Source organism: Myodes glareolus, chromosome 19 (assembly GCF_982192425.1).
Source record: "Myodes glareolus chromosome 19, mMyoGla1.1, whole genome shotgun sequence".
In the NCBI taxonomy this organism is placed as follows: Eukaryota; Metazoa; Chordata; class Mammalia; order Rodentia; family Cricetidae; genus Myodes; species Myodes glareolus.
In genome coordinates this window covers 29,123,563-29,151,225 of record NC_142044.1, presented here as the reverse complement: position 1 = coordinate 29,151,225, position 27,663 = coordinate 29,123,563, and the positions used below count along the sequence as shown (strand labels likewise).

Sequence of the window (27,663 nt, the reverse complement as noted above, 5' to 3'; positions counted from 1 at the left end):
ATTTACACTAGCTTTGTTTCACTTGGCTCTACCATATTTGATGCTAATGTTTATCATGTATCTTTACCATGAAGAAGTCATGCTAAGTTAACTTTTCAATGTAGTGGGTACTTTAACCCTCAAAGGATTCTTTATGTGAGATACTACTTCCCCACTACTTGCTGTTTTTGAGACAGGGTCTTACATGCAGACAAAGCTTGCCAGGTCTCAAAATAATGTCTCAGCTAGGAGTATAGATATGTTTCCACATTAGACTCTTGCTACTTTTCTAAAAATGTGAGATCACCAGTGTTCCCAAAGGTTCAGTAACTTGTTCAAATTAGAGAATAAATGACAGATCCCTGAACTCAGATTTTAGTCCATAAATATTTTTAACCAATTATTATAGATTCTGCATTATGTACTAGTTGGTCAACTCATCACTATGATGGTTCAAATCCAGTAGGTTCTTACCAGTGAAAACAATATGGAAACTAAAATAATTTACCTTTTCTTGTAAACAGTCTGCTTCCTAAACAAACATGTCTGAAATCGGTTTCTGTTAGCCCAAAGAATATAGGACAGTTCTTATTATCTTGTACAAAATAAATACCCACTATACAAAATGGTATGTCAACAATAATGACATTTAATAAGAATGCTGAAAGGGATATGTAGAGAAAATAATGGCTGCCATTAAACCACATATCAAACATTCACTCTTTTTTAGTTTGTGCCCAATCTCTGCCATTATATGAACTCACAAAAAAAAAAAGCACAGCCAGCCTGAGATTTCACCTTCAGATATTTACAAATCGATGAAGCCATGAAACAAAATTGTTAATTTAAAGATTGGCTTCTAAGCCAAAATCAGGAGGGAGTTCTTTGGACAGGCAGACCTGAAATTAGCTTGCCTTGCCTAAAAACTGTAATTCTAAGAACAAGGGCACCAGAGGGTTCTTACATACCATGTACATACACCACTAGAGAAGTCAGGAACAGTGCTGAGCTAGGCACATTTAGCCAACAGGTGAGTGCTCTTGGAAATCTACATGATGCAGTGGACTGTACTGGTGATCTCACCCTACCTGGACTGAAAGGTTTCTATCATCCAAATGTTTCAGACCCCTATATTTTGGTTCCAAATTATACTGGCCTTTCTCTACATGTCTGAACACCATTTCTTCTTCTAAGTGACTAGCAGTTTTGAAAAACTACCTATAAAATTTTCATACCTACTTTATTTCTATTTCAGATCTGTGACAGGTCCATCTATAAATACAATTATCTGTCAACCCAGAAAAGGTGAAAAGAGATAAAGGAAAGTGGGGTTGTAACTGGGAAAACCCTACAATGGGACACACTCACTAGAAGAACACCAACACAGAGACACAAAACACATGACGCAAAAAGCATTGACAACACATATTTTCTGGATTCTAATTAAATTTACTTTATCAAATAACCCTTTCTTTTTTCAAAGAAAATAGGGCTTAAAAAAACAAACAAAAGTCAACCAGAAAACCAGAATATGGATTTAAAAATACACCAATATGCTGAGCACAAGGACAAAGGAACCAAGCGTGTTTGATGAGCCTACCCTATCCAATTTCTAATCTTGCTTTTCATACTTTTTTATCAGGAGGCGGAGGTCTCATCATTAGCATCTTAAACACAGCAGGCAGAGCTCTGGTGTATAGGTTAGTGTTTACATGCAGGCACAGGCCCACCTAATGATCAGATTAAACATCAGAATTTTAAAACGAAGTTCTTACCATTTCACTTTGAGTTCTCTGCACAAAGGGCCCTTAAACTGTTGCCTATTGATGTGTGTTGGTGTGTGTGTGTGCATTTATGAACCTAATATATAATTCAATTATTTTGGTATTATACATGCAACTACACATTTTTTCCTGAGTTGTACCAGAAATATAATTTTCATTGGCAGTGAATGATTCAAAGTAATTACATTTCAAGTTTTAAAAATAATCTTTTGAAATTCCAAACACAAAAAGACAAAAACTTTACTCACATCAGCTAAATAATCTCTATCTTGAAATTATTTGAACTCATCTAAATCCACTTTACTTTTAAAGTGACTAATTTCCAGGGGCATTCTCCTGCCCTCGATATAGGTTACAAGTTGCTTTATTCTTCTGAAAAGCCACCAATATAAAGTTAACTTTTTATTTTGGAAATATGCACTTATTTTCAATTACAGGTATCATTACTACAATCTTAACTTCTTTAACTTTCTCACATATTAAAATTCTGTTGGGAACAACGTTAACACTCACATTTGCAAATGTTCCATACAGTTCAAACCCTCCAAATGTGTGGGAACAGCATTTGCCAACTCAAATTTAAACTGTTCTAGCAAACTCTCATACTTGGAGACATCTCCACACTTTTTAATCTCTCACTTTCCTTTTCTTTAGATCTAGAAGAGAATTAATAGAAATATTCCAAAAGAAGTCAGAAGAGCAGAACTCATCTGAATACTTTGACTGTATTTCAAATCTCCTAAGACTAACAGCATATCACTCCATCTGCAATGTTCTCATAAATAAATCACTAACTGCAGAATAACAGCCTGATCAAATGGCAGCAGTTAAACTATTAAGAACCAGTATCATCACTTCTTACGAACTATATTCCACTTGGTTAGCTGCTGCTGTGTCTACAGGAGCTCTGCAATCTAGAAGTCTACCGGAGGAGGAAGATATGCTAAACAGTTAAAGACTAGGCTCTAACAGCCTGCTGCAATGACATCTTTTTCCTTGTGTGAGTCTACCTCACTCTCATGCCAATATTACAGTCTACTAAAAGACTGGACACTAAAGACTTCAGATACACAGAAGTTTAATTTGTAGCTGTCCCTCTCCCTTTACATTTATGTCAGTGTTTTAAGTTTGAAATTGTAGAATTCAAACCAAGTTTAGATATGTTTTTATTTGATCCTGAAAATATTGTATGGATAATAGTCAGTGGCACTGTTAAACAAAACCATACTTGCCCATACTTACCAGATCATAAATAACTGCATCAATTAAAAACCATCCACTTAGTGTCTTTGGTAAAACTTTATTATAAATATTCTCTTTCTCCAAATATATTCCTATATCAAAATACTTGTTATGGTATTCTTATGATGTCTTCCAGAGATAAAACTCAATGTCAAGGTGTGAGTAGACATAGGTAGGCAACGATGGATAATGTGATAGAAAACTACAATTTAAAACAACTGATTACATTAGCTAATCCAGAACATTAAAGTCCTTATGCAGGCTGCTCAGAAACTAAGTTAAAAGAAAATGTTTTTAAAAAGATGACAAAATATTTAAAAATTAAAAGTAGGAGTTTACTCAGTGTAGAAAAGATCTAGGAAACAAAGGCAAATACAAAGTCAAACTCCACAATGACTTCTCAGTGCCTGTATTCATTAGTGCAGAGAGATAAATAGATAAGCCATCAACAGCTTTCATAAATATAGCTGCATGTTTACTTTGAAAATAGGATGTAACAAATCACTACTTAACAATATAAGTGAGTTTTCAAAGAGAAGCTATCTTTATGAACTTTAAGGAGAGTGTAGTATTGGTTGTTTATGCACTATTGATGGTATTTTTCCTAGGAAACAGATTGACGTTTTCCTAGTAATTCAAGTCTTCATAAACATAAAAGAAGTTGCTTATCTTCATTTTATTTCTTCCCACTAAATTTAGTATATCCTTTTATTACTAGGATACATCAAAATTTACTGTTCTTTTTTGTACATGAAAATCCTGTTATAAATACAGATTAAACTAACTGGCATTTTGAGAATTATACCATTATCAGTATTTGTGCTTTTTTAGCTATTGTCGGTTGAGGTGAATGGTACAAGGGACTGAACTCAAGAATCTGTACATGCCAGACAAAAATGGGATATATTATTATGAGGTAGGCACAATGAGCTACCATGCTTGAACTTGTTAATTTCCCACTTTAGCCTCCTAAGTTGCTGAGTGTGCTACTATGCTTGGTTTCTCTCTCTCTCTCTCTCTTTCTCTCTCTCTCTCTCTCCCTCTCTCTCTCTCTCTCTCTTTCTCTATCTTAAATTTTATATATGGAGAAGTGGATAGAAATGGCTCAATGGTTAAAAACACTTGCAGCTCTTAGGACCTGGGCCCATTTAACAGCACCTACATGGTTGGGTCACAGCCCTTTGTAACTCTCTTCTGACCTTCTCAGGAATCAAACAGGTAAAGACTAACATATAACATAAAAATATTCTTTAAACGTGTGTGCATGTGTGTGTGTGTGAGGGTACTCTCGAAAGCCAGAAGGATCACATCCTGTGGAGCTGGAGATGGAGGCAGTTGTAGTAAGCCTTTGCACACAGATACTGGAAACTAAACTTGAATCCTATGGGAAAGACACAAGTTCCCTTAACTATTCAGCCACCTCTCTGTTACCTCTAATTATTTTTTAAAAGAAAGTATGATAAATTGATTCCACAGTAAGTGGTTCAGTGTACATGTCTTTAAGGACAAAAAGTAAACAAGATTAGCAATATTGCTCTACACTGCCTATCCAGTTACTTAACAGTTCAAAGTATATATCAAATATGAACCAATAATTTTCTAATGGAACTGAATGTATACGGATGATAAAAGCATATGTATATGGATATTAAAAGCATTCACTATACATGAAAAAATATTAAAGAATGGAGGGAACAAAAAAGTTCTATTTAGTATTTTGTTTTTGTTTTCGTTGTGAGACAGAGTTTCTCTGTGTAGCTTAGAGCCTGTCCTGGAACTCACTGTGTAGACCAGACTGGCCTTGAACTCACAGATACTCCTGACTCTGCTTCCTGAGTGCTGGGATTAAAGACATGCACCATCACCGCCCAGCTATATTTAGTATATTTTAAAATATTAGCTATTCTGGTCCTCATAAAATTACTGAAGTTTTAAAAACCAAATTGTTATTAATTTTTATCTGACACTAAAACAAATATATGAAGACTTTATATGAAATATTAAATTTTTATAAGTAGGATGATATACATAGATACTATTCTTTATGAATAGTTAATTGTCTTGTTTAGCTATATAACCGCTTTAAAAAAAAAACAAACAGAAAGCTTCATATAACTTTTGTGCTACCTAGAAATTTAAGTAGATCTTATCACTTCAACAGTTGTTCTGTGATAAACCACTTAATATTAAATTTAAGGTTGATCTAACTCTATTTCTTGATACTAACAAAAAAAAAGCAAAACTCAATCTTAAGAAAATATCTGAATTACCCAAATGAGTGTATATGTATATGTGTAAGGAGCCACATCAAGAATAGTGTTTATATAAATGAGTTTATAAAAACTAAAATCAGAACAAATTTCAGTGTTTGCCATGTGATTACTCTAACCAATGTTTCTCAATGAGATCATTATCACTGAACTCACTAGAAATATGGGTAGACATTAAACCTACTAGCATGAACCTCTTGTTGAGAAGCTACAATTGTGATGTGTTTTCAGGAATTCTACTTTGAAGCACAGGACACTAACATACAATCAGCCAAGGTCTGAACAAGAATTCTCTAAAAATACTTTTTAAATTTAATTACTGAATCAAAATTTAACAGCCACTAAATTAGAAGACATTTCATCACCAAAGGTAAACTTCCTATACAACAAGGCCAAAGTTATGTTAGTGTCTCTGAAACTACTGCATGATCTAATAAACTATATGCTTCTTCAAAGCTAGACGATAGCTCAATGGCACTTTGTTGATTGAGAAGCCTATGCGAATATATAAATATGAAATAACTTGTTATTCACAAAAGCAGTAGCTTAAAAAAAGGTGAAGATTCACATCAAAAAAGGATTCTTTCTATACTCATATCTCACAAAAACTCAATAGCGTACTTCTGCAGTAAAACGATGGTGGCTAAATCACAAACAAGAAAGCCATTCTGCACAAACTGGCATCTTTTACTGCACAGTGCAAAGGTACTACTTCATAGCTGTGAGTATTTCATCAGTGTCATCAACGCATCCTCGCTGATATCTGTTAAAATCTGGAGACTGTTTCTTAATCATCCTTGCTATGATAAAACCTATTTCTCAGGTGCTTCCCAATTTCAAGGAAACACAATTCACCTTGTAAGAAACAGGCTCCTATCATGGCTATAATGAAGATACAGTGAGAGAAAATGTCAAAGTGTGTAGTAAATAAAGTCCTGGAGTAGCTAAGCTTCTAGGCTCTTCTCCAAAACAAATGAGCAGCAGGAGAAAGAGCAAAGGTGCAAGGCAGAAACTATCAAATGCTTCTCTCAGTGGTCCACGAATGCCAACAAGAGGACATTAACCTAACAGGCAGAATGATGAGCCTCTAATAAGAATGAGCAACTCATTCCCTCATCCTTATTCCTCTGTGGCCCAAGGACCCCTGTGTGCTATTTCCCTCCCCTCCTAACCAGATGAATATCACACTACCATATCACCCTTTCCTACACCACTGTGTAAGTGACACGCATATATACTGACCACCTTTCACAGATATTTGCAGTTCTGAGAGACTCTGCCTTTCTCATACAACATGCCTTTAGGTTCTGCTCATTAGGAAGGAAGAGATTAGATGTGATTTTGGTTTTCTGTGGGATAATGAAGGATGGGCATGGTTACTATGAAAGTGAAAATCCTAACCACTGAAAAATAGCAAGAAAACAGACATGTCAAGGTCTCTGTCCAAATTTAGGAAGTCGATTATGTGAATTAACCTTCCTCCCCTCCCCAAAAATAGCTGTTAGTTATTCAAGGGTACCATTTTATTTGACTCATATTTTAAAAAATACTTTCAAAAAATCTCAAATATCTAAAGTACTGTACTAAACAATCTCTGAAGTTTATAAAGGCTAAAACTAAAACCCCATGTGCACGTATATTTGTCAAGGGACAGATATACTCACTCGCCTGACATGTGGTTAGGATAGCCACTGACTGACTAAAGCTGCATATTTGATGTTTTTGGCCAAAGTTCTGTATTTTCCATACCATTTCTGTAAGTAGTCCAGTGCCTCCAAACGAGCACCAATCTCAAAAGTGATTCCAGGACGATTTGGGGGCTTTTTACTCATCTTGAGATCCTATTCTTCAGTATTTTCTTTCCACTACCTCAAGAGGAAAAAAGACAGTTAGATTCTAATGCATGAAATGCACAGGGAATATGGCTTAAAAGAACAAACAGAATTTAAGTAACTTTCAAAATAATACATGGAAAGTTATAATACTTTCCAGTTTTTTAGTTAGATGATTACCAACACCTGCAGGAAGGATGCAATATGAAGGCAATATTGACAAGGCATTAATAAAAGGAAAACAGAAAGGAAAACTAGCTAAAAAAGAAGGGACAAGCTATTAAGACTTAAGAATGGCTAAAATGCCTTAAACCTTAACTCAAAAATGCCCAAGAAAGTTCCACCCAAGGATGAAAATGCTGTTTCTAAAAATTAAGACTATCCTGTTTATTGAAATCCTTGAGGGTAATAGCTTAATTACTTTTCACTTAATTTCCAGAAATCTTTCAGTAGGTCAAAATGTATAACCCTATATAAAACATTAAGATCCCGGAGGAAGCAGTAGACATGCCCTATGCCACTGAGGACTCTAAGCAATCTTCTGTAAGATTAGCATGCATTAGTACATACTACTTCAGCAGTACATCACTCCATAATTTTGACAAAAAGAGTTGCAGAGGGTTTTTTTTCTTAAGTTTCACGTTTAATAATCAATAATGCCGGAGTTTGACTCTGAGTATGGTTTCCATTGTTAACTCAACATAGTGCCCACAATGATAATCATTAAAATAAATAAAACCTGCAAAGAAATTCTCTGTAGATCATTCACAGATCAAGTATTTACTATTGTTTAGGTCACACTGGCCTCCTGAGGCCTTTTTCATTACTAAGTATTTGAGGGAAATGAATACATTCTCCAAGTATCGATAGTGGAGTGAAAATATAATTGGTATGCCAAGTCTTATCAAAACACAATTGGCAATCAGGAATATAAAGCTGTTATTGTTGGAGGAAGATGCTTAAAACATGTTTTACATTCCTACTGACTAGACTCTCTCCGGCTTATAAAAAGAACTTCACACAAACACAAAAACCCTAAAATAAATAAATAAATAAATAAAAACCTCACACGACTGAAATTTATTTTTATAATGGTTTGGTTACTGCTCAAAACAAGCAAAAACATAATGGCAAACAGAATTCCAAATGTGCCTTCCTTTTTTTTTTTTTTTGAATCTGAAAAGGAAAAAAAAAAAGAAATAGTATCAATGCTTGCCACAAAGATGGGGGGGGGGGGATCAAGTTTACAAGCCCATGCCTAAGGGGCTATAGAATATTCTGGCATGGTGTCAGTGAGGTTAAGATTCCTAGCCAGGGTGCATTGGGTGTAATGGGAACAAATCTAAATATTTTAAATAGCAATCTTGTAAGTGTGCAACATACAAGGCTGTTACTTAAATGTGCAGAAATCGAATCCGAAGAGGCAATGTGCCAGTTAAGCTAACATTTCCTAAGATCAAACTTCCAGCCTGTAAATCTAATCCCCCGGTGACTCTCAGGAATGAGGCACTTCCATTCTCTTGTGAGGAAATGGGGAAAATGAAGAAGGCATCTGAATTAAAAACTTTTACAAGAGACAATCTACTGGAAAGATCCTAACAGCAAAACTGCTTAACACAGAGAAGGGTAGGTGAAACACAACAAGAATAAAAAGAAAAAAAAAGGCAGAAAAAGCGGTAAAAAGAACTGCGGTGTGAGGACGGTGAAGTTAGCGGAGATGACAGTGAGAGGACAGACAGGAACACAGAGCAAGTGAGCAGGTGAGGGAAAGACCGCGAAGCTAAGCAGAGGTGGAGAACAGGACGAGGCGGGCCCATATGGGCAAGGGTGGCAAGGGGAGCCAGGAAAGGCCGCGGCGCTGCTGGCCCGGAGCCCGGGAGCTGCAGGTTGACAGCCGAGCACCCGGCAAGGGAAAGAAGGCGGGGGAGAGCGGCGGCGCGCAGACAATAGGGCCGGCGGGTGGCAGGGAGCCGGGTGCCGGCCGAGAGCGACGAGGGCGCGAGTGCGGCCCGGGGACCCGGCAGTCTCCAGGCCCCGTCGCCGCCTCTTACCGACTCGGCCTCCTCTCCGCACAGCAACCGGGCCGTCCGGGGCCGAGCCGGGGTGCGTCAAGGCAGCCAGCGCGGGCCTCGTCCGCGTCTGCCCGGGCAGCGGCCGGGGAGGGAGCAGGAGCCGAGCGAGCCGGGCCAGCGGCGCCGCGTCCGCCTGAGGAAACGCGGGGAAGGAGCCGGGTCCGAGCCCTCAAGCCCGCTCGGGGGCCGCTACCATCGCCGCCTTCGCTGCCGCACCGCCGCCACCGCCGCCGCCGCCGCCGGCCAGCCCTGACGCGACGCCGGCCGGGGACGTCAGCCGCCCGCGACGCACCGGAAGCGGGCTGGGCTTCGTCACGTGACGTGTGAGGGCCGGGCTCACGCGGCCCAGCTGATTGGAGGACAGCTCTGGAGGCGGGGCTTCAGTCGGGGCTGGGCTCGTAGGGAGTAAAGGGACTTGAGGTCTGGATTCCCCTTAGTGCTGGGAAGAGGATGAAGGCCTTCTTGATGTCGGTTTTTGTCTTATCTCTCTAGCTGACACATTGGGCAAACAAATGCACCACAAACTTTCCTTGAGATCTGTTCCAGCCTACATTAACGACAGACACAATGATCTCTATTACAAAATCAGAGTGTCTCTGGAATGGATTCTTTATCACTGACACTATTCTATAAAAATAACATGTAATAATCCCAACCGCACAATTATACTGCTCTCCAACCTCAGAAATTCTTACTAAACAACTAACAGACATTCCTAAGAAGTGGAGCTCAGCTATAGAGCCTATAGCTACCAGGACGTGACTTCCACGAATCAACACAACTAATGATAGAGGGACTACCTTTACTGGGTAACTATCATGCCCCAGAGTCTGTCAGAATTAAGCACAAGAGTCCCTGTCCCAGCTCTGAGAAAACCCAAAAGTGATCACAGACAAAATACTGAGAGGAAACATCTATATTTTCTTTCTCTCTCCACTCTTATCACTCTGCCTCCCACGTTTTTAAAGTGCATCATTGCATACAAATGGAAGTTATATTTATCTTGCTTCATCGTGTACAGAAAAAATAGCAAAGTAACTCTAAGTTTCAATGATACTGAGATTTTGTAAATTGAGCAAACATACTCATATTCAACATTTTATTCAAAAGACATTCATTCAAAGATATGTTTTTAATAGCTGCAGAGTTATACTGAGCTTGGTGATGCTATAAACAATGTAAATAAGTTGATAGATGATGTTTGTCATCCAGTTTTTCTTTTGAATGTCTCATACATTTCCTCCATGGTTGTCATTAGTCAAAATGAACTAAATATTTCTAGACCCTTTCTTCTGCCACAGGCAGAATTATACTTTCTATTTTTCTTAGTAATATGCTTGTTCATTTAATTTGCTATAAACTTAAAATATAAGTAATATTTATCACAGGAATTGGCAATGTATGATGCCAGTTCAACAAATTTCCTACTGTGGCTTACAGTGTTTGCAACAATTGCTGTTTTAGCAGCACATGTCCTTGATACATCAGGATGAGCCCAGGAAACACACATCATCTACAACAAGCATGCAATTATAAACAAGAATTTAAACATAAAAATGAACAATGTTGAGAGGTAATGTGTGTGTGTGTGTGTGTGTGTGTGTGTTATTTGTTGCTAAGTCTAACTCTCCAAAACTAAAGGAATCTTGGAGGAAGAATTAACTTCTCACTAAATGGGATGAAAATATTAGAATCTAATGAGCTTAGTCTTCTTTGTGGCAAAAGGTCTGGCTTTAAATGCTAATTAAACTGTATTGCTATAAGAATTTGTTTGCAGAGATGGTAGCAGTGTTCATAATAAGGAAAGATTTCTACACATCACATCAGTGGCACTACCACTAAAGTTTCTGACTTTGAACCTACACCTAAATATTCCTGAAACCTGGCAGAAACCCCACTGATCTTTAAACCAGTAAATTTCTAAATAAATATTTATGCATATATACATGAATACATATATTTATATGAGTATATATATTCTTTACTATGTTAAGTGTCTACCAACCCAATTCCCCTAAAGAATGATGATCCTTCTATTTCAACTGGAGCACAAATACAGCGTCCCTCAAATAATACTGAGTAGAAGAAAACTGGGAAGGACCTCCTCCTTACACTTGCAAGTAACCTTGAGCAAACTCAGTGGGCAACACACAAAACAGAGATGTGAAAGTGAAATGGAGACTCGCTGCGAGGGGTTCTGGCTAGAGAAGGGATAAGGAAGGGTAATGGGGTGTGAACACGACAAAAATTTATGATGTAAGTGTATAAAATTATCAAATATAGAAAAAAGTTTTAGTGGTCCTGAGGTCTAATGTAAATTGGTGCCTTGAATGGCTTCTGTTCCTGTGGAGTTAATACCCACCCTCAGATTGCATGGTGGAAATGAGAATGTCATGTGCAGTTGTCACTAAATTGCAATAGGAAATCTTTAGTACTCAACAAGAAGGCACAAGGTCTTCTAAAAAGTTTGAAGTGTACAATGCAGCTCTTTAGCTTGAAGAATTACCCCCAAGTCATGCATGACATCTGGATGTCCATCCAGATACTCATATGAATGAAATAAAACTTGTTTACAATTGAACATGCCTAAAACTGAGTCTCATGTGTAAACTCAAGGTAAGTTTGGAGGCTATTTAATTTCCAGAGAATGAAACCACTATGTTAGGAAGGAAAATTGGGCACTTTTTCTACCCATCAACAGGAGGCGCTGCTAGGGCAATCCTGTATCCACATGTATTTGTATCTATGACAGTCAAGAGGAATTCAACTGAGACGGAAACACTTGAGTATAACATTGTGTCTTTTTGTAAATCACGACTGAAAATAGTGTATTGAGCTACTTTATTGTACATTATTTCTATGCTTGATCTTTTGGTTATCTTTGTGTCATTGTCTTAGAGTTTTATTGCTATGAAGAGATACCATGACCACAGCAATTTTATAAAGAAAAACATTTAATTGGGGCTGGTTTACAATTAAGAGATTTAGTCCATTACTGTCATGACAAGAAGCATGATAGCAGGCAGGCAGGCAGGCAGGCAGGCATGGTGCTGGAAACCCTAACCCTATCCCTAAACTAAAAGATATGTGAGAGTTCTACATCTGGAGGGACAGGCAGAAGGAAGAGAGAGTACCACAGGGCCTGGATTCGGGTTCTGAAACTCTGAAACCCACCCTCAGTGATATACTTCTTCTAACAAGGCCACAACTACTCCAACAGGACCACATCTCCCAATAGTGTGACTCCCTATGATCCTATTTGTGGCCATTCTAACTCAAACCACCACAGTTATATTGACATCTTGTGAGTGTATGAGGAATACATAATCTACTCTAAAATGGAGGCATTAGATGTCACAAAACTAACAAAAACTTCACCTAGGTCTATGCACGTGGTTCAGTGGTTAAAGTTCTTTCCATGTAAGTATAAGAACTAGACTTTGTATCCCTATAACCCATTTAAATTTTAAGTGGGTGTACAGACGTGGTGGTATTCAGATGGCAGAGACAGGGGATCCTTGGTGCAAGCTAGATTAGTTGTAATGTTAAACTCTGGGTCCAATTGAGAGACCATGTCTCCATGACTAAGGTGGAGAGTTACCAAAGAAAACTCTTACCATCCACCTTGGACCTCTATAAGCACACACATTCACGTGCATCTACATTCTTGAAACATTACACACATACACATGAGGAGTGGGAGAAAGAAGAAGAGAGAAAGAAAGGAAGGAAAGAAGGAAGGGAGAGAGAGAGAGAGAGAGAGAGAGAGAGAGAACCTCACACATTGCATTCCCTTATTGTCATACAGAGTCTGAATTTAAGATCAGGGCATTGGTACAGGGTAGACAAGACTCTAAGAGTATCTCCCAGCCATGTAACTGAGCCATGTATTCCTGCTTCCTCTCTATTCTCTCTACTCAGCAGACCCTCTTCCAGATGGTGGATGTAAGCCATCAGTCACTCCAACTCCAAATATAGAAAGAAAGGCCTTACAGCTGTGTTTGGGCAGAACCAAGCCAACAGCGGGGAAAGTATCTTGAAGCAACACTTGTAAGGCAGGAATCATTGATCTGAATTCCTCCGACACTAGAAATATGAATGTGGAACCATAATGCTTGCTGGAATATTTAACGACTGAGTATGTATGTAACTTACAGTAGGGAAAAGTCATTGCTAAGTAGAAGCTGTCCTCAGAAATACAAGGCAGGTATTTTTCTGTTCATCTAATATTTGTGATTAGCTTCATCAAAGACATAATAATTCAAGAATATTCATTAACGGACCGGTTTAATGAAGAACTGCTGCTGCAACAGTCAGCACTGGCAAATGTTCTCATTCTACCGTATTTGAAAATGGTGCTAATGTAACTTCCTTCAGCTGAATAAAAGCTTGTATATCCTATCTCTCTGACTATATCCAGTCCTCAGGTTGTTCAGAATGTATCAATTACAGACAAATCTCAAAGCTACCAGCAAACTGGCAGACATATCTCTAGATGTTACTAGAGCTTTCTGTTCATGTAGAATTCCTCCAATCTTATTGACAACTGGCTATAGCATAATTGTAGAATGTCAGATGATATCATTATATATAATGTATATGTATGTATAAGTTAATATAAGTACATATTTATGAAATGTCCATGTGCACTTGAGTTTCTGCAATTTTAAAGAATTACTACTTGGTAGAAGTATTTTTAAGATATCACAGATCTTACTTCTAAAAGTATACATATACAGATATGTGTCCATGTATGTGTGAACATACCCACGTGCAGGTGTATGTATGTCAGTGAGAGAGACAATGTGTTTTAGTGTGCCAATTGTTCTGAAGCAAGAATGGTCTATAGCCATTTATCCTGCAACTCTGGACACCTTGAGAGTGGAAGGAAGTGCTAATTAGTAATAGTTATTTTAGGGCAACAGGTGTACCCCTGGCAGCCTCAGACAAAGATACAGAATAATGTCATATACATCACGAGAAAGTGCTAATATTAAGGTAAGGACCAGGCAGTTGTGGCATATGTCTTTAATCCCAGCACTTGGGAGGCAGAGGCAGGTGGATCTCTGTGAGTTCAAGGCCAGCCTGGTATACAGAGCTAGTTCCAGGACAGCTAGAACTGTTACACAGAGAAACCCTGTATAAAAACAGAGAGAGGGGGCACGGGGGGGAGAAGAAAAAGAAGAAGAGGAGGAGGAGGAAGAAGAAGAGAAGGAAGAGAAGGAGGAGGAGGAAGAAGAAGAAGAAGAAGAAGAGGAAGAAGAAGAAGAAGAAGAAGAAGAAGAAGAAGAAGAAGAAGAAGAAGAAGAAGAAGAAGACGAAGACGAAGACGAAGACGAAGACGAAGACGAAGAAGAAAAGAAGACGAAGAAGGCTCCTTATTCAAAATAGCATTTGACTTAAGAATCCCTCTTGAGGCCTCAAAACATGCTCTCCTTTGCCGTGTCAAGAAAGGAGAAGGGCTCTTTTCTTTCAGCTGCTGTGGTGGTAGATGGTATCTTCTCTGATTTTTCTTCTTCACTAGTATCACTTTTACTCTCCATGATAGCATCTCTCAAGTTTTACCCCACCAACTCATCTGTAATAGACTTCCCTGGGTGGTTTGCTAAAATGCAAACACCTAGACTCTGATTTTTATTTGAGTTTGGGAGTGATGTCTTAATAAACCACACTATGGGCCTTCTGTGGACAAAATTATCAGATCTGAAGGGGGTGAGGACTTGTTTGTTCGCTAGTGATTAATGGAGAAGACCTGGTTCACAAGAACTTGCGGAGCAAACATTAGGATATGAGTTCAAATCCCAATCACCTGTATAAACAACAACAACAATAACCACAAATCTGGTCTTGGCCATGTTCAGGCCTGTAACTCCAATGTTGTGTGGCAAAGACAAGAGAGTAACTGGGAGCTCTGGCTGCCAGTCTAACTCAAGATTTAGTGAGAGATTCTATGCATGTGGAGTAAACTGGAAACTTAAAGCAAACCCCATAACTTCCAGTGGCTTCTGAGGACAAAACACACACACACACACACACACACACACACACACACACACACACACACACACCCCACAGGAAAATTAAATGGAAACAGTCTTAAGCACAAAGAGAACTTACTAAACTGGAGAACTAGTATGAGATAAGGATTTGTCTTCCTTTGAGGTCAGTTTAACCTAACATCCTGCACTCTACTTCTGAGGCTGGCTTGAATCTTATCATCTATATTTTGGTCCCCAACAGCTTCAGTTTTCTCGTTGAAATACTCTGGAGCAAAAAGACAAGTTTTAGAAGCCATTCTTTCACTGACCTAAATCAGGTTCAACTCTGACTCAAGAGTGGAACCTGTGAGTGTGGCTTGCCCTGATCTGACAGAAATCCAAATCCCTATCCTGCATGTAAAAGTCAAAACTGTCCCAAACCCTACCAGCTGAGGGATGGAAGTGCATGGGAACTTTAAAGGAAATCAGGGATGCTTCCTCTGAAAGGAAAAAAATGAGAGCTGGCAACAAAAATAACTAATATTCAGCTCAAATGGTGTAGACTAATTGTAGCTCCAAATTACAGTTTACAGCCATCCTCCACAGCTGAGCATGTACTTCCTGGTCCGCAAAATTAGAAAATCAAGTCTGATGAAGGACAAATCCAGTGAGAGACTGGTCTGATCTGGTTCCAGAGTCCTTGAGTGTTCTCTTTTCCAGCCACTCTACAACTTAGGGATACATTGTTGGGGATTGTTGCAACTTCAGGGATGGGACCTGAGCAGCAGAACAAAGCAGCCATACAAAGCAACAGCCACCAACACCGTCCCTTTCAATAAGTGTGTTCTCTGATTTAACTAACTGAATTTTTAATTCGGGATTTAAAAACCTACCAACTATTGTTTGCTGCAGACGTAGGTATACAAGTCCCATAAGATGAAGCACAAATGATTTGCCTTAGTTGTTTGAATTAGATAATTTTAAATATACAAAATGAATACAAAATTATCAGGACAGGGGCATCCCTCAATGGTGGAAATTGAAGAATACTTTCCTACCCTGTGTTCCATCCCTCAGTACCTTAAAAATAAATAAGCAAATAAATTGGGTCAGAAAGAGATAAAGCAAGGTCTCTAGGTGATAGCTTCTATCTTTGAAACATGCTCAGTCTGGTGACATCTTCCAATGCAATGGACAGCCTCGGGGTTTGCATTCATTCCTTCATCATTCACTTACTAAATCACTTAAAAGCTTATGCCTCACATAAAGGAGGCAGATTAAACACACAAAGTGTATGTCTATTCTAGAGACTTGGAAGTTCTAGAAAAAAAAATGCCAGCCAATTTGATTCTTGGAACTGTCTTTGGTCTGCAGTTGGCCCTCTTCTCATTGTTTCTTCACAGTGTGGCAAGAAGTCATCTCTGCTGTCTCTTCTAAAGCACCAATATCATTCATGAAGGCCCTGCTTTCATGACCCATGTAATTCCCAATGGCCCCACCTCTAGACACCATCACATTGAGGATTAGCGTTTTAATATGAGAATTTAGGAAGTATATATGTAGGTCATCACAGTCTTCAGGGTGTTTGTTTCTGTTTGCATTAGACTTTCCCTTCTCTAATGCTAAAATGTGAGTGACTTAAAGTAAGGGAGTAGGAAGCAAAAAAAAAGTAGGTTTCTATACTAAGGTGACTTTCTGCGAAGGAAGATGGCTACAGAAACAAACATGATGTGAGGCCAAAGATAAAACATCATGAAGTAAAGGTATTGTAGGAATCCATGCATTCTTCCTGGGGAGATCAGAAAAGGGTGCAGGAAGAGAAGGGGCCCAACTTTTAACTAGGATTTGAAGGATACTTAACCTTCACATAACAGTTCTATGCCAAATGCAGTCATTTATTTTAAGTTTATTTTATGAGTATAAGAGTGTTTGGTCTATATTTATGTCTTTTCACTGTGTGTGTGCTTGGTACCATCAAATATCAGAGAAGGCATAAAATTTCCTGGCACTACTATTACAGATGGTTGTGAGCGGCTGTGTTGGTGCTGGGAGATAAACCAAGGTCCTATGAATAAGCAACAGGTGCTCTTAACTGCTGAGCCATCTCCCCAGTCATCTCCTACGAACTGTAGTCCCTTATAGCTCTTCATAGGTGTGAGTCAGTACCAACAGAATTTTGACTCTATTTCCATTTCTTTTACACAGGCAATCATTGAATATCCCCAATGTTCCAAGAACAGTGCGAGGCTTAAGAGTGTGTTGGGGGTCAATTCACATGGCTTTGCCAGTCCATAGACCTAAACATCCTTCTGTAGAAGCTAGAGCCAAAAATACTGCTCTCTACCTTCCACCTTGAAACAGGGTGTCACACTGAACTAGAGTCTCATAGGTTTGGTTTGGCTGGTTAGCTCAGAAGCTTTGGAGATCCACCTGTACAAGCAGTCTGGCTTTGATGTAGGTCTTGGGATTTCAAACTCGGGTCTTTATACTTGTAGAGCAAGGGCTGTGACTTATTGAGTCATATCTCCAGCCTCCAATTCCTGGCCATAAGGTATTTAATAATTAATAGGTCATTTGCATTGAATACAAGGGTTAGCATTAAGGAACACACAGTCATGTAAACTGGGCCACTTGAAATTTGCCTTGCTGTTTGTCCTCTTGTCCTACATCCCCAAGGTAATTGCTGGACATTGAGATAGAGGAGGGTATTCACTGTGGAAAGGGTTAGGGGAGGATGAGCCCAGAGGGTATGTCAGCATCAGCATTGCTACCCTCCTGGCTTGCTGGCTTCCCTTTATAAGATTCTGAGGCAACATCCCCTGTGGTCAGCTACTGGGACTTCCTTTCTAGTGACTTGGCAAAAGATTCTACAGAAACAACTTTACCCTAATAAGGGCAAGTCTCCTTTGCTTTGCTTTTCTTGTTTTATGATTAGACATATCTTAAAGATCACAGAAAGTTGTAATGTTAAAAAAAATAAATCTATTGGCTTGTTCCATGCTATTGCTTGTTTCAGTAGCAATCTCAACCAATAAAGTGTATCAGAGGCAGGGATTTGGAATAAGGTCAGAAATTATGTTAGGTATGATATGGAGCCAGCAGTTTAGAAAGCAGATATGTCTCTGGTTGGTTTTTCTTCATGTTAATGGGGATTGCAAACCTGTTTCATGGAGCTGTAATGAGAACTGAATTGATGAGAACAAGACTCACATGCTTTCTAAACAATAAACAATATCCGTATGCCAGAGGCTTCCCATTAGTCCTCTCACCGTTCTCGGTGATCCCTTTACTAGGGGGTAGCTCTACCTCCACTCATTACATGTTCATGAAAATACACATTTTCTGAGAAATATTTAGGTATTTTACATACACCCTCATGCTTTCTGCTGGGGATCATGGAGAACAATCAGAAACTATTGCTGCCTCCTAGATCAACATGCTTACAAGAACTTACACTAGAGTTTTGCAACTAGCTGATGGTATTCCTCATCTACTCTCCCTCTCTCTCTTTCTCCCTCTTGTTACTTTTCTCTTTTTAAAACACTCATGTTCTTCAAATATGAATTTTCCAAAGAAATTCAAGCTTCAGGGAAATAGATAAACCCTGAAAGATTCATTAGGCACAAATACAGACAAAATTTAATCCGAAAGCAAATACTAAATGTACTGAAATGAGTTTAACCACATAAAAATTATAGATTGCCAAACTCAGAAGGCTCCACTAAAGAATTCATATTGTGTCACTATCTGGACAAGAAAGATCATAGCTTTTATTCAGGGGTTACAGTTTAAAACCACCTTAAGTGCCTCGCAATCTACCTACCCTGACCATTTTTCTTTTTTTTTCAAAGTTTATTAAATTATAAAAGTTTCCATCTCTGCCCCTCCTCCCAACACCCTCCCACTCCCCCCACTCCCCCCTGACCATTTTTCTTATTTGCCTTTTCTTATTGTATAACCCCCAACTGTATCATTATCACATCTTCCCTATACTCATGTGCTTAATCTCCATCCTTACTTCCACAATCCTCACAAGGTAGAAGACCCTTGTTGGTATTCCTGTCCTACAATATGGTGACAGTTTAGGCAGTCATTATGATCTACCTAGTTTTCATAAAACTGCAAACTTTGAAGCCATTGTGGTTGTTTGGATACGAATGCCTCCCCAGCTCATTTATTTGAATACTTAGTCACCAAGGAGTGGCACTATGAAAGAATTTCAAGGATTAGGAGTGGTGACTGTGTTGGATGAAAGACATCACTGGAGATGGGCTTTGAGGTTATCACAGCCCAAGAGAGGTCCAGTGTTACCAGCTCTCAGCCTGAGGATGAGGATGTAGCACTCAACTCCTGCTTCAGTGCCATGTTGCTGCCATGCTCCCCGCCAAGATGACAATGAACTAAGGCTCTGAAACTGCAAGCAAACCTCCCATTAAATTCTTTCTTTCATATAAGTTGCCTTCATCACGGTGTCTCTTCAATAGCAAAAGAATAGTGACTAAGACTGTGTCAACAGTGACTAAGACTGTGTCCATGAATGAATCCTAGGACACTTGGTGGAAATCCAAGAAGCAAGTCACAGATTTGGGCATAAGCCCAACATGTCAGCAATTAAGAACAAAGACAGAAACAAGTCTAAAATGAACTACAGGTAGTGATACAAACATAAGAAATGTGATGAGATAAAACAGAAGAAATATGCCAACTGTGTTTTTGATGTAAAACATAACCAAAGAGGTGCTAAGGTACAAGAAGATTATGAGAAAGAACCCATGGACTCAGAGCTTCTTTTCATTTTCCAACTTCTGCAAAGAAGGAAGTCTGTTGGGGGGATTTTGCAGGGCCATGGAAAGCTCATTTTCTTAACTGGGTGTAGATGATGAGTGATATGGAAATAAAAGCATTTAATATCCAGAACCAGAAGCCCAGACCGGTTGCCTGAGGTGCTGGCTGCAGTGCTAGAACATGCCCTGTACTGAGCACATTGATCACTCACAGGATCCAGGGCTCTCATAGCATCGGAGCATCAGACCTCCTAGTCTCGGAGTTCCATGATCTTGCCCTGTCCATCCCATCAGTCCTCTTTCTAGAGTCTTGGTGGAATTTATTCTGCTTGGTTCTTGTTGGACAGAGAATCCAAGATTGTTCCATGGCCTCCGTATCAAAAGGGATCACATTGGGGAAGAGGTCACTGTGCGAGTCTAGATTTGGATTCTGTCATCATGAAGGATTTGTATCTTGAATGTCCCCTGGGGGGAAATGAATATGCCATGCTTGAAAGTCAAGGGTGGAGAATGTGTGGATCTCTGACCAAAGCCTAGGACTATAGTAAATTAGAGATTATTTCAGCAATATCCTCCTCCTCCAGCTATCTGCTCTTGTCTTGTCCATTACTCTGACTCTGATGATTCCTTTGGTAAAGTTAACTTTTGGCTCTTTGGAGACATTGAACTTGGCCGTTCAGGTTGCTTCAACTCATGCACAGCGTGCGAGTGGAAATTTCAAACGCCTGTTGTACAAAAGAGCTTTGCAAGTCATTATGTGTTTCTGTAAACTCTCTTGCTCTTTTCACTCTGCATTAAAATGAGGATGTCTGTGCCGGGGAGGTGGATCATCAGTTAAGAGCTCTTGTGGCTCTTTCAGAGAACCTGTGTTGACTTCCCAGAACCCATGTAGCAGCAGGCCTCTGAATACACATGGTGCACTCATGCAGGCAAAACACTCATACGCATGAAATAAAATAGGAGACCTCTCTGAAAATAGGATTTTAAATAAAGGGAGATGTCCATCATGGGACTGACTCTCCAGCCTTTGGTACTAAAACAAAGGTGGCCTAGGGCTAGGGCTCTAACTCTAAGTAGAGTACTTGCCTAGGATGTGTAAATTCTTAAGTTCAATACCCAGTACCACAAAAACAAAATACTATAATGGTCCAAAGCACATTAGACTGTAGCTATTGTACAGCGAACACAGGACAGGGTATATTAATCCAGTTGAAGCAGAGACGGAGAATAATTAGCAGTGATGTGGGTCATGCAATTGTAAACTAGGGAGCAAACCTCACACAAGTATACACTATTGTTAGAGAGTCAAATTTAATGTTCTTATAAGCGGTACAGAATGGGAAGACAAACAACAGTTGATGAGGTTCACAAGATTTGCATGGAGGGGAGAAGAGTCATGGAAACTGAAATGTTTAAGAATCAACCCGCATCAGATCTGTCACTGACAGCCGTGTTGTCCTGTTTTCACCTGACAGTCCTAACCCTCAACACCTCAGGTGCTTTGAAGAAAATCTGATGTTGTTTCTTTACAGCCATACTTCCTTCTCTCCTAGGCTTTGTGAAGCTGGTGACGAGGACTTAGTAGGGACTGGAGCTTTGAGCTCAGCCCATAGAAAGATCCAAATGTCCTATGCAGGTATGCATGAGTAAGATAGAAACTGAGTCTGACCTACACGGATTGTTTAGTTGTTGTAACAAATAGCCTGACAAATTAGAGACATGGGGAGGAAAGAGTGTGCATGGACTACAATTTCAGGCTGCAGGATATTATTTGGGAGAAGTCAAGCCAGTAACTCAAGCAGCTCATTGCATTACATCCGCAGCTAAAATCCTTGCTTGCTTGCTGTCCGTTAGCTTTCTCTGTTCTTATGTAGTCCATGAAATGGTGCTGTCCACAATGAGCTGGATCTTTTTATATGATCTAACCATATGGTATCCCCACAAAGATTTGGCCACAGGCCAATCAGATCCAGGCAATTCCTCAATTAAGACTCCTGTCTCAGTTAAATCTTGGCTATGCCAAGTTGACATTCAAAACTAACCAGATGTGGACGTTTTCATAGCCAACCAAGGCTCCCACTCCATTTATACATTTTGCCTTCTGTGCAAGTTGGTGGGTAAAGAATGAAATGGAAAGAGTTCTGGGGAAACGTTCAGCTTAGTCATGGTGACCAATTGCAAAGCCAGCACCTGTTAAAGTAAAAGCATATCACCATGAACAACTAAGGTTCAAATATTTGTCTTTTACTGTGGAGTAATTGCTGTGATGAAATGACTTCCCTACAGCTCTTTAGGGGTTATTAGCTTTCCCAAGCTATGACCAGCAGAGCAATGTCAGGCTGTGATCAAATTCTGTACTATATGTGTTGAAAAGCTCAGACTGACTTGGATGGTAAACACACAACTCACATATTTTTAAGTCCCTAATGTGCAGTGGACCTGAAAATAAATGTAAAGATGGTGGATAACAAGAAAAAACAGGCTATATGCTCCCAACACTCACAGTAAAGCAGAAAATAGTACATCAAGAGGCTCGTGGTTCATTACCTGTAACTACAATGCACATTCCTAAGGACAATGTAGAGAGCCACGGACTCTATAGCACAATGTGGGAGGGTCAGAGGGGGTGAAAGAAAGAGCTGCTTAGGAACAAGATGGAGAGACAAAGGTGGTATGTTACCAGGGCTCTAAGGTGAAAGCAAAACAGGACAAGATCAAATGCTAAGGTCAGGATGGTTGGATTTTAGACGACAGAATGGGTGCACTATGAGGCTAAAACTATGGCAACGCTGGACCTCATGGGACTTCAGAGGCTACAGGGATGATTTTGAAAGGAAGTAGCAAAGACTAGCCCTTGAAGGTTTTAATTTAAGGAATGACATCATCAGATTTTCATAGTGAGATAATTCTGTATGTGGTATGCATAATGTATTGGAGGGAGGCCGAGTGACAGTTGGAATGTTAGCATAAAACCCTGGTGATAGCTGAGGGCTGTAGGGAGAGACAGCAGAGGTGGGGTCTGTGTGTGAAATAATACTGACGTCTCTCAGCATCAACAAAACCTCAGTACTGTAAGGATTCCTAAGAAGTGATGACACCAACTTCCCCAACAGACTGCCCAACCAAACTCTCCAAAGAGAAGTCAATTAATAAACTCTAATAAGGAATGTATCTTACATTTTTCTCAGCTACCCAGCTATTTCTCTCGTCTTTCCCCTCATTTAATTTTCCAAGGTAACTTTGGGGGTATAGGTTATTACATTTAAATTTGAGAAGTTCGCAGCTCAAGGAAGCGAAGTAACAAGTCTGAGGTCCCATAGCTAACATGGTAGGCCGTTTTAATCTTAGCCTGTGAGACGGTGAATCCCAGGCTCTTTCTACTACTCAGCGTTAGCTCAGTGCTGCTGGAATGATTTAAAAAGCATTGATATGTGCAGAAGTGCACAGTGATTTGAACCCTAATAAAAAGCAAATGAAGATTGCTACCCATTGAATATTTTGAAAAAAATCAAACTTTTTTGACTTGTCAGTTTAGTACTGTGCAAATTCTCAGGAAAATCACACAATCCTATTTCTTCCTGAATTTAACAGCTTTGATATATTATCTTTCACATATTTAGGTTAATTGGACCAAGAACATAATTATATACTACCCATAATTAAATGTGATCAGAAAATGACAGACAGGAAGAATTGCTTGATTAAAAGTTTTTGTCGCGTTCACACATGCTGGCGTGACACGGCATCTCTAAGAAGCACCTTCGTTGACCAGAAGGTATCCAGCTGACCTGACTCTGGGTTGTCCATGTTCTACCATGGTCAAGGAGATTTGCTATCTTCACCATGTTCCACCATGTGAACACCACTGATACGATCATGACAGGAAGTATGACCTCACTCTGCTGCCCTGCGTCTGGTTCAGAAGGCTGATTTTGAAAGTAAACAAGGGCTGCGAGGCTTAACTCTCCCAAGAATGACAAGCTATTCTATTCTAGGAAACAGTTGAAAGCTCCAGAGGTCACCGAAGAACTAAACTGCGTTGTGGATGCCTCCACGTAGCGGGGATGCGGGCAGTTTCCACCAGAAGGGAGAAGGGATTCCCTTTGTGAAGGAACTTCTGCACCTGTTGGCATTCTAACGGGGCTTTCAGCCGAAGGACTGCTGGGTCCAGCTTTCTGCACTGCCAACCACGGGGAAGCTTCGTATTTCAGTAACCATCCTGTCGTTTGTCAGTTGGAAGAAGAGCCTGGGGACTCCCAGTGGAGGAATATGTATGAGCGAGTTCTATTTCAGAACAGATGCGTTGCTTTGATGAACTGGTAGACAGAGTCTGTTTCGTGAAAAATTCTTGAGCTGTTAATGCAAGTTGTTTTCAGTTCCTAAGGCTTGACTAACTGGCGTTGTCCTCACTGTCCACAGCTACTCGCTTTTGTAAGATCAAACAGTGAGACTGTCCTTGCTTTTTGCTGCAGAATGTCGTGGCTTAAAAGTAAGCTTACCGCTCAAGTGAAACTAGCATAGAGTCATTTGCACCGGATATATGCTTGTTGTATTTGTCAATGCTGAAGTGACAAGGGACATGCTAATAGGCTTGTTTCTGTGCAATATCTTATTTTTCAAATCAGTGATTTTCTTTTAAATGTGTGTTTTGGTTTAGAAACCTTTAGAGAATTCTAGAAATGTCCCCTGTCTTCTTTAAAGGGATCTTATGAGCTGGAGTATATGATTCCTTGAATGGTTCATACATACATCATTAAACTGTTCCATTTTGAGTCTTAAAATTAATGTGATTGATTTAACGTATTATGTTGCAACAGTCAATTATTACTTGTCATGTTTATTAAAAGTATAGACAGAGCTACTGGATCATGAAAGACATGACTTTCACCTTACAAAACTACCAGGGTAGTGATTACACACACACAAGCACGCGCGCACGCACACGCACACGCACACACACACACACACACACACGCCACCTGCAGATAAAACTATGTAATAAGAAGTAACTGATCAAAGTTTACACAAATAGTATGCTCAGATGTATGCTTTCAGGAACGGAGCTTTGTAATCTGGGTGGTGGTGTGCTATTTGTAGCTCAGGGTAGCTTATGCTGTTTAGGAATGTTCAAACTGATAGCCACCACAAAAAGCACCAGGCTTCTCCATGGCCACTTGTCAATGGTTCATGTTGTTGAGCAAAGAAGACAGGCACCGGTCCCTAAGCACTCTCTGCAACTTGATAATGAATCTACATTCTGCAGGCTGCTTTAAATACACACGAGTTTGTTTCAAGGACTCTAGAACCAGCCACGCTTTCAGATTTCTTAATTAAGTAATGCACACTATTTAATCTGGAGGACAAATCAACCTTTGTCAGTATTGCTTTCCTCCCAAAACGGGGTCCTTATTTACAGAATATTCTGCCTTATGCAATGAGACAATGAAAAATAGAATTTGAAGTCTTTGAAGCAGGCACCACCTCATTGAAGTCCCACAATCTGGTCTGCTGTCTTCAATCCTACGTCTCTCTATCACTTCAGCAAACAAATCTGACTAGTACAATTAGTAGATGCCATCTGTTTTGGCATCATTTGTCTATTTTTAATATATAGTCCATCTTTTTTTTAACGTCTTTTGCAGAGAAAAAAAAATCTGTGAAATTTGAACAAGCGGCCTTCTCAAGATGTACCGAGTCTCTCAACTGATGTCGACACCAGTAGCAAGTAAATGTGAAACTGCTCTGTGCAATTATCTTTGAATGATTAGAGTCCTCTTAGCAATTTCCTTGCTTTGATTTTGCTGATACTTAGACCATTAGCCATCTGTCAGTAGCTTGTGTTTCTTAAATGCCAGTGTGTGCTTTGGCAATGATTTTGACTTCATTTCTTTCCTTGAGAGAAATGTGGCATTTTTTTCTTTTTAGGATAAAAAAAAAATCACTGTTTTTTTTAGATGCCTATGCATAAATGTGAAAGGAGACTGTTTACTGGCTACAATTAAGATGCAAAACTGTCTACAAAAAAATACTGCAAGATTGATAGCTACTTGCACGAAATAAGGGCGTTGTTGAAACGGTAGTGGTTTTGAGTTTCTTCCTTCCTCTTATTTTTCTGCCTACACCCCTTTTCTCTCCCTCTCTCACACCCACAGTTTTCTACTCATAATAAAGGTCCAAGCTGAAAGTCTAAATTACCTTATTTGTTTTTAGTAGTATTTGTCAGTAAGGAAACCAAGTTTCACTGAGCCCTGCTGTTAGAAGTCTTGCTACCATCAGTACCTGTTATAAAATTATGTGGCACAGCTTAGGTTATTAATCACCTGCAACCCTCCTCCAGGTGAAGCCCGTTGTCATAGACCAGAGTTTGTATTTGAGTCTTTTTTTTAATAAAAATCTCACAGGCTTCATACCTTTAAGAATCTTATATTTAAAAGAAACAAAATCAAACCCAGGGCTGGGGATGTGGCACTGTGATGTGAAGTGTTCACCACGCAAGCATGAAGACCTGGATTCAGATTCACCTAGCCCACAGAAAGGACTGGGTATGATGGATGATGGTACCTGTAATCCTGGTACTGATAGGAGACATTCTAGGAGAATTGATGAGATCTAGATAGAGACTTTGCCTCAAAAAAGGTGAAGAGCAATAGAGGAAGACCATGCAAACACATTTGCACACACAAAATGAAAATTTTATACTCCGCCCAGACGCCTTCTGTTTGCCATAGTAGAAATCTACAATGCACACATAACAAAACTGGTGGCCAGTGATTGAATTTCTCAGATTATGGAGTAATCAGCAATAACCAATACATTGAGTCACGGATCTTGATTTTTTTTTTTACAACATCACACAAGCTTCTTTCTCTTTTCCATTCATAAATTCAGTTTGGTGGCCATGATTTAAAGAAAAATTTCAAGGACTGTGGAGTGTGAGAAAGGACAGAAGACAGAAATTTCTCGACCGCTTTATGCTTCCCATAGGGAATAGGTGTCAAGTTGGTGGATTCCCTGGAACTAGCTTTTCACACTGCTCTAGTACATTGTTGTCTTCTTGCTAAGACTGGGACATCTAGGCATACCTGCTCATGGGTCTCCACTGTTGCCAATCGTGATCATACATGTTGGTGAGATGTTGAATATTTCTTTCTTTTTTCCTTACACAGATTCCACCAGGTCACACAGAGGACATTCTGGAGAGCTGTCCCCCAAATGCATTTTCCCAAGGTATGCCACAGGGCTTTTCTCTGTCAAATCAAACTTCCTTCATGCCCATTTTATTTTGTCTTCCTTTAAAAGGACCATGGCTATATATTTTCCGCCCTGTGCATTAGCAACTGAAAACTTGTCTCCTCTAAGAATGATTTGTTTTTCCTTTTTAGTGTGAGTATGTAGGCAGGTACAATCATATCTTTACTGGGTGGAAAACTACATTGAATTCTTAGATATCACTGGGTTTTTGTTTCTTATGCTGGTGTCTTAATTGCTTTCTTTTGCCATGATAAAGCACCATGATGACAAAGACAACTTATAGAAGAAATTATTTATGGATGCTTACAATTATAGTGTTATAGTTCATGACCATCATAGAGGGGACCATGGTAGTAATCAGGCAGGCATGGTGCTGGAGCAGTAACTGAGAGCTTATGTACGATCCAGAAGAAAGAGGCAGATAAAGAAAGAACTAACAGAAACAGGCATGTTCTTTTTAAACCTTAAAAT

The 27,663-nt window shown here is 39.5% G+C and overlaps 2 protein-coding genes across 14 annotated transcripts in view; one reads left to right on the top strand and one right to left on the bottom strand.

Moving 5' to 3' along the window:
* Phf20l1 (PHD finger protein 20 like 1) overlaps positions 1–9,424 on the bottom strand; it is a 68,866-nt gene extending 59,442 nt beyond the window's left edge. For 5 of the 9 annotated variants that reach the window (XM_085678910.2, XM_085678912.2, XM_085678913.2 and 2 more), the window contains exons 1-2: positions 9,159–9,422; positions 7,025–7,144 (exon numbers count right to left, since the gene is read on the bottom strand). In XM_085678910.2, the coding sequence (XP_085535036.1) occupies positions 7,025–7,107 (83 nt within the window). In that variant the 5' untranslated portion in view covers positions 7,108–7,144; positions 9,159–9,422. Of the gene's footprint in view, positions 1–2,276; positions 2,420–7,024; positions 7,145–9,158 lie in introns of those variants that run through there. The other 4 variants (XM_085678918.2, XM_085678911.2, XM_085678917.2 and 1 more) reach the window with 4 other exon arrangements.
* Positions 9,425–23,844: 14,420 nt separating this feature from the next.
* Tmem71 (transmembrane protein 71) overlaps positions 23,845–27,663 on the top strand; it is a 41,357-nt gene continuing 37,538 nt past the window's right edge. The window contains exons 1-3 of one of the 5 annotated variants that reach the window (XM_048457223.3): positions 23,845–24,212; positions 25,584–25,666; positions 27,108–27,168. In XM_048457223.3, the coding sequence (XP_048313180.3) occupies positions 25,627–25,666; positions 27,108–27,168 (101 nt within the window). In that variant the 5' untranslated portion in view covers positions 23,845–24,212; positions 25,584–25,626. Of the gene's footprint in view, positions 24,261–24,299; positions 24,431–25,583; positions 25,667–27,107; positions 27,169–27,663 lie in introns of those variants that run through there. The other 4 variants (XM_048457222.3, XM_048457221.3, XM_048457219.3 and 1 more) reach the window with 4 other exon arrangements.